The following is an 8115-nucleotide window of genomic DNA, read 5'->3' as shown; positions in this document are numbered from 1 at the left end:
CCAGCAGACCAGAACAGTTGACTAATTTATCAGGAGCTACTGGTCTGATAAAACAAAACCAGTAGAAAGGATAGTAATACAAAACCAGTAGAGGACGTTTCCTAACGTTGCTACCTTAAATGTTACCGTTAAAGAGTTCCTAGTACTAGTATTAATTGTAGCATTAATTACTATACGGAGTCATTTAATGCATTTTACCCAAATAAGTATGAAACAAGACTGATTGTTTTATAGCTTTTCTGCAGGAACTTCTTTTGGTAATAAAGCTGATTGTATCAGTTATCTGAAGACATCCTCTGATTGTGAACGTTGAACTCAGTCGTTTATATATACTTGGATCAAATCCTTTTACGACAGCTCGCTTCGCATAATATTATCTCTCAAGGAACAAAGCTATTCTCATCTTTTCAGACTTATCTCGAAATTCCTTGAGTACTTAAAAGTTCAACACAAAGAAAAGTAGCACACGCTTCATGACAAATATCTGATCTTTCGAAGATCATCTTGTGCTACTGATTCTTACACTCTTCACAATCTTCACATCATTTATACTTTATCAAGAAGAGTTTGTAATCTGAAAAGAGTCTTTTCAGAACTTTGTGTTTCGCATTCTTGTGAGTTGAGTAACTAAAAGTTTCAGTAGGCCGAAGTGTAAGCCCTTCTGAAGTGGGTGTGTACAAGAGTTGTACTGTAATATCCAAAGTCTTTTAGTTATACCTTCTGGAAACAGAAGAAGGGGAGACGTAGAAGAATTTATCTTCGAACTTCCATAAACAACTGATGCCTACTATTTTATTGTCTTTCAACTATTTCATCAGATTGTTTCCGCACGTTCTATTGTAATCAGGTGAAAGTATTCGCACAAGATAAACTACTATCCCTAACAGGATTTTAGTACCTCATCAGAAACGAAAGAAAAACGAGTAGAGTTTATTCACCCCCCCTCTAAACTCAACTTCGATCCCCAACATATATATATATATATATATATATATATATATATATATATATATATATATATATATTTTGCATACTTTCATGACATCTATTTTCAACAATAATAAAACAGAAAAAAAATTGAGTTATAAAGAAGTTATAGGGAAAAAACGAGTTATAAGCAAGGTTTTCATCAACGTGACATATTTATCTATTATATAAATAAACTTTCGAAAGGACATGGTATACAATTTCATAATTTAGAGTAAAAAAGAATGATTTAAGCAATACCAAGTAAAAAGAGTTTTCCGTTCTCGCCGTACCTTAAACTTAGTATGAAAATAGAAAGAAAACTTGAGGAGTACAAATCAATTATTTTGCTTTCCCCTTTATTTTATACATATTTACCAAGTATATGTCATAACATAAAGACTTTTTCAGAATTTCAAAAATGTCATTTTGGTTCGCTTTTTCACACAGTTTAGTTTTAATTTTTTTTTTAATTCAAACTCTTCTCCATTTTTTTCTCTTGCCATAATTCACAAATAACTCAAACTCATTGATTTTTTGTCTCTTTATTCTCATTCAAAATAATCCAAAACAGAAATATTTCAGCAAAGATCACAATTGATTCAATTGTTTATATATATATCTATATATATATATATATATATATTTTTTTTTTATAATTTTTAGATTTTTGAACATGCATCGTGTGTGCAAGTCGCACACTCCCATAATCCATTTTTTTCGGAGAATTTCCTTCAACTTTATAATATCATTTATTTTGCATGATTAGAACACGACACAATTAGTTGAAGGTAAATATCTAGACCCGCGTCTTATTATTTTTAATAATCCATACTTGTAGCAATGAAATCCTATTATTAAATGATAAATGATTGATTACAAATATATAGTAGATATCTTCCCTATAAAGGACCAGAAATACCTTGTTTACGTATAATTAGAAAGTTAATTAACATAAATACAATAGTAAGAAGCGAAAGTACAAAAGTGTGTATAAATTATAAAAACGAGTCAAAGTGTATATAAATATTGGGTTGAGAAATATAAAAAATAACTATAAATCAACTAAACTGAAAATCTGACGAGCTGCAATATTTAGATTATATCTCATAGCTTATGCAAATGACAAACCGCCAAAATGAATGAATAGAAAATGCACATTTACACAAGTCATATCTCACAACAGCTCAGTGTTTTCGAATGTTATCTAGACGAAATATTAGTCGCAAGATTAAGATGATGGAAACAGAAATATCATTCAGCTTGAATGGAGCAGTTCTGGTATTTTGGTCATATCGATTAGCTCGGCTATTCAAATGAAACAGATCAATATGCATTACGAAGATAAGAGAACGATCTAAAAATCTTCTTCGTAAGATAAAGTCTGAATTGGAGCAGAAGAAACTGATAAACCACAATGAATACTAGTTTTACATAGAATGAAGAACAAGTTCCACATTGCTAAAAACTTGATTTTTCAAGCATATCTTTCTCATACGAACTTGGAATTGAGTGATTCATAATTTCATGGTAAGTTGAGAGAAAATGGCTACAACTTCATGTTTATCACTACTTTGCCCAAAAATTGATAAATCAAGAGTTATAATCAAAAGAACAGAACAACTCGACTTGATCAACTTGACTTGGTTTAGCTCAAGTCAGACCAAACAGATCGAACTGGATCAAACCAGACCCAAGATGATCTGATGGCAGATCAAATCAGACCATCAACAACCCAGTTTTGAAAAATGGCCAGAAATACGAATTTGACCTCTGCAATGTTAGAATCTATACACAACCTTTCCAAATGGTTATATTCTTGTATCTAACGTCTATATAATTATTAGAGGCCATAAATACAATATATTAAATATCAAATACAAGATTTTGAAGTAGATTCAATGCATGAGAAGCCTACATAAAAAAATTAGCTATAATAAGAGAAAATTCAAGTGTGATGATACATTTGATACGTACATACACTGTAAAATTCCTAAAACACAATCACTCACACATATACATAAGAGTTGTGCTTCAAAGTTTAGATGAGTAACTTTTCACAAAAAAGACATTAAAGAATAGGTTTATAGCTTTGACATAAGAGACGTTAAATATTATGTGGATTGTGAGGTTGCGATCTACAATCGAGTGTGCTAGAAGTTTCAATTTGACAATAGATAAGTTCTAAGTTGAAATGAGTTTGTACAAAGTGTTCTATAAATTAAAGTATTCTATTGAATCCTTCCTAGCTGGAACAAGGGGTGATGTAGGAGATGTCAATCTCCAAACATTCATAAACAAATTTGTGTCTATTTATTTATTGTATTTTATCATTGTTATTGTTTTTAAGATACATTGTTGAAGCATTTTATATTGCTATCAAGTGTTGATAAAATACTTCAACAGAAAAACGTGTTTACACATTCAATTTGCATATCTTTTAACTGATTTTCAAAATATTTGATACGAATGATAATTTTGAGTGTCTTCCGTTTGATATGAAAATTAAACTTGATTTAATTTTTCGTGTTCAATAGTTTAAGATCTGAGCTATTGTAACTCAACAATTATCCCCCAATTGATCCTATCAATATATATATATATATATATATATATATATATATATATATATATATATAGACACACACACACACATGCACATACAAACACAAAATTTACAATTTCTTTTATTTACGAAATTTATTAACTTAACCTCTTTTTTTTTTAATTATTTTCAGGGCATTTCAATGAACCCAACAATTATAAAAGTTAATCTAATATTTCTAAAATATTATATTAACCAATGAAAATACATAATAAACTATTTTTAGCGCCATGTGATCCTTAACCGATGTCGAATATATCACTCACAAAATCATAATAAATAAATGATAAGTCTGAAAAATATAAAACTTCATTAATATTCAATGAACAAATTAATTTTTTGGTCTACAAACCAGTCCAATTTTTGTTTTTGTCTACTAAGTTTTCATATTTTTGTTTGTTCCATTAACTTTTAATTTTTTGTTATTTTGATTCAATTGATAACATGACATCATAAAAGAGATATATTTCTAATGTCATGACAACAATTTTCGTTGTCACCTTTGGCCTTCTTCGATGTCATGACGTCAGCATTTTGTCGAAATAGATATGAAAGCCGAAAAATTCAAAGTGAATGTACTAAAATAAATTTGAAACTTACTGGACCAAAAAATTTATTTTTCCGTACTTCAAATTAAATATATTTGTAGTATTGGAGGATATAAATTTGTACCCAAATGCTTATAGGATCATATATGGCATCAAATCACATCCTGGAAATTATAGCATTAGCATTTAAAAATCAATAGAAATCGATATACACTTCCAAGAACTAGGAAAGTTCAACAATAGCCTAAAATAACATTGACAAAGGCACGACATATGAAAAAATGGCATTTCACCGGCGCGTGGAAGCCATATTTGTACAGTTAGTGTATTTTGTGATTTCATTCAACTTTTCTTCAATAAAATTTTCCAAATTCTTAGCGGGCTAGTAATAGATATAAAACAACTGGTTCAATTGTCAAATAATTCACTTTCCGATGTCATTTCCGGGCAACCACCGACATTCATGAGAAGTATGACACATTTTGAGCAAGATTTATGTTTATAAACAAATATATATATATATATATATATATTGAGTGGGTCTCATGTGAGACCGTGAGATGGGTCAACCCTACCCATATTCACAATAAAAAGTAATACTCTTAGCATAAAAAATAATACTTTTGCATTGATAACCCAAATAAGAGATCCGTCTCACAAATACGACCCATGAGACCATCTCACACAAATTTTTACCATTTATATTAACATTTAACTATAATTAATGAATAACTATAATAAATGAATAAATATATAATATGCACTTTTATTTACTCACAGGGCATTGCAAAATGTTAAAAGGGCTTTACAGAATGTTAAAATTATTAAATTAATTTACAAAAATACAAGTGTATGTGCAGCCATGCATTTATATAGTTTCTTCGAATTACATTTTCTTGTAATAATTTTTCTCATCCAAATTTTTAGTAATTGTGATAATTAACTAGAAACATAAAATAATCACAAAATTGTTAAATAATAAATTAATTTAATTGTGATAACTATGCAATAGTTTCATAGTGGCCGTGGGCATTTATAGAAGGCCCATTAAAGTTTTCTATCGCAAGCCCATCGGATACGTGAAACTCATAATCTAGGGTTTTAAGGGCCGCTGCTGCGTCTCTCTTCCCATATCCTCTGCTGTATTTCGCGGTATCGTTCTGGTTAATTTACTTGCTTTTCTGTCTATTTCGATTTCGATTCATTATATGTTGTGGATCGGTATTTTTATGGAAGGTGGATTTTAGATTCGTGTACTGCAGCTTTGCATCATATTCGATTGACGTTATTGTGTTGCCTTTTGATTTCCGCCCCGTAGATGTAACTATCGGTGATGTTTATCTACGTTTTTGGGTGCGTGAGATAGGGAATGATGTTTCTATGAGCTGGCCGGATTATTGTGATCAAAACCCAACTTCACATTTTTTTCTTTGAATGACGTTCTTCGCTCGAAATTGGATTTTTCTTGTTGTTAGTAATGTTTTGCGAAATGATAATTAGTCTGTTTTGCTGAAATATATAACGTTATTGGAAATTATATGTTGTAGCATTAATTGAGAGTTCTTATTGTGTTGTACAAATGCAGGTGCTTTGAGCTGTGTGAGTTATTTGCGCATTAGAAAGTCCAGCCAAGATGCAGAACGAAGAGGGACAGAACATGGATCTGTATATCCCCAGAAAGTGGTATGTGTTTTTTAATGTTTACTTGTATTTATATTCACACAATGAACTGTGAATTGGTTTCAAAGTTTGGTCACATGTTGCAGTTGTTTTGATATAATTGTTCTTTGGGTGATTCAGCTCTGCTACGAATAGGCTCATCACCTCTAAGGATCATGCTTCGGTCCAGATCAATGTGGGGCATTTGGATGAGAATGGTCGATACACTGGCCAATTTTCCACCTTCGCACTGTGTGGATTTGTCCGGGCTCAGGTAAGGCTTTGTGAGGTTATCTTACCGTTATTTTAATTTGAAAATACTGTCTTGCACTAGCTCGCGATAAATGAGCACATGATACCTTTTTTAACTAGATTTTTTTGTTCCTTCTGTTCATGGTTCGCCGGAACGGTTGCGATGTTTGGAATGACAACTACCGTTCCAGTTCCAATGTTATGTCGCGGAACGGTTGTATAAAAAAATTAATAAATTCAAAAAATTGGTAAAAAAATTAAATATAAATTACATCATACTAAAAAATAAAATATATGAAGTTATTACAAATTAATATATCAATACAAAACTATTTTACAATAATAGCACAATAAAAAATACACACTAAAAATTATAACATACAAAAGCTAATACCATGAAGAGTGACGTGAAGGAGCGAAATCATTGTTATATTCTTCATCACTATCTCGTAGATTAAATTGATTTCGAACATTTGGATATTGACGTGATTGTCCATAGAGATATTGATTAGATTGAGATGACGAAAGATCATTAGAATGGGATGACTAATTTTGTAATAGTGTTTCGTCACGACGATTATAGTATCCGAATCCACGATATACAGTAGAACTATCAGCTGTACTTGAAGATCTATACTCGGGACCATGACGTCCACATCCCGCCATATAGATGATGAAGATTCATTGTATGTATCACCAATATATTGAGACGACCCATAATCAAATCCACGATATCTAATTCCATGTGTACCAGATGTTGAAAAATCAAATGATCTATCAAAACATGAAAGTTATAGCTTTATATCTCATCTTTCTAATGGAAGTGGCCTAATAACAATTGGATCAATATACAAGACATTATACTAAATACCATAACTACTGCCACATTTTTCATACAGTTTCTGCACTTCCATTTCCTATTTGGCTCAAGATCAACTTTCTATTCTACACATTCATTTCCATAATCATCAACAACTATGAAATATAATACCAATAACATAACCATTCTATTACTATTCCAATAAACATAACCATAAACAATAACCATCTACAATAACCATTACCATACCTTACCGTAATGAACCATGAATATCTCATAACCATATTTTTTAAACACCAAACGGTTCTGCTCGGCCGTTCCGTTCCGCTTCACCGTTAAATCGCCGATAAAACGTTGAAGAATAGCGCTACAAAACAATCACCGATTTTCCCTGGAACTTTGGAACGACGGTCACCGTTCCCATTCCGTAACGGCCGTTCCGACGAACCATGCTTCTGTTGGTATTGATATGGTATGGCAATAATTTTTTGGCTTTCACATTCTAGGATACTCAAATATGCACTAATTTTTTACACGAGAGAATTGGAGCATTAGGATGATGTGTCGAGTAATACATCAGTTATATTATACATGTCCAACAAAATGACAAGATTTAAGTGTTCATGCTGCAAGATTTTGGAAATTCTGTTTCATTCTATTCTAGTGTGAACTGAGTTGGAAATTCTGTTTTGTAGGGTGATGCTGACAGTGGTCTTGATAGGCTCTGGCAGAAAAAGAAAGCTGAAGTCCGGCAACAGTGATCCATTCTAGTTTGGGTGGTGTCAAGCGCTTTAATTAATTTTACAACTATTAGGTGTCTTGTTTTGACCAACTTAATTAAGGCGTTTTTTTTATCTTTTATGTTGGATTCAAATTCTATAATGTGCAATTACTGTTTTAGACACTTGTTTTTTGTTTTAAACCTATTGATGAATTCCACTAGAGGACTCTCTCTCCAGCCCGATATTAAAAAGCTGTGAGCAAGTCAAGTATGGTTGTTGGAATGTCAGAAACAATACACAACTTTTTCAAACAGAGATAATCTTGTATCTAACGTCTATATCATTGTTGGAGATCATAAATATAATACTTTGAAGATCAAACAACAATATTTTGATGTCAATTAAAAGTATGTGTAGATCATATTAGAATGAGATTAATCCAAGGAGAGTCTAAATAGATATATTGGATTAATTAGATTTTTCTTTTTTGTATAAGGATATGTTTGAGAAGCATACACTGAAATAGAGTAAATCTCTATATAC

At 31.2% G+C, this 8115-nt stretch overlaps 1 protein-coding gene across 1 annotated transcript; it reads left to right on the top strand.

Annotated features, from left to right (window-relative positions):
- Positions 1–5144: 5144 nt before the first annotated feature.
- On the top strand, positions 5145–7754 carry LOC140810783 (small ribosomal subunit protein eS21y). Its single transcript, XM_073168675.1, has 4 exons — positions 5145–5271; positions 5705–5802; positions 5920–6052; positions 7546–7754. The coding sequence occupies exons 2-4, from the start codon at positions 5753–5755 to the stop codon at positions 7609–7611; spliced, it is 249 nt and encodes an 82-aa protein (XP_073024776.1). The 5' UTR covers positions 5145–5271; positions 5705–5752; the 3' UTR covers positions 7612–7754.
- The last annotated feature ends 361 nt before the right edge of the window (positions 7755–8115 follow it).

Source organism: Primulina eburnea, chromosome 13 (genome assembly GCF_022965805.1).
Source record: "Primulina eburnea isolate SZY01 chromosome 13, ASM2296580v1, whole genome shotgun sequence".
Lineage (NCBI taxonomy): Eukaryota > Viridiplantae > Streptophyta > Magnoliopsida > Lamiales > Gesneriaceae > Primulina > Primulina eburnea.
This window is presented reverse-complemented; position numbering and strand designations above follow the sequence as displayed.

Bases quoted from the DNA above. Each gene is read 5' to 3' on its own strand.
- LOC140810783 (XM_073168675.1), top strand. From the start codon at position 5,753: ATGCAGAACGAAGAGGGACAGAACATGGATCTGTATATCCCCAGAAAG. The intron at 5,803-5,919 runs GTATGTGTTTTT...TGGGTGATTCAG, and splicing joins CTGTATATCCCCAGAAAGTG to CTCTGCTACGAATAGGCTCA. The intron at 6,053-7,545 runs GTAAGGCTTTGT...TCTGTTTTGTAG, and splicing joins GTGGATTTGTCCGGGCTCAG to GGTGATGCTGACAGTGGTCT.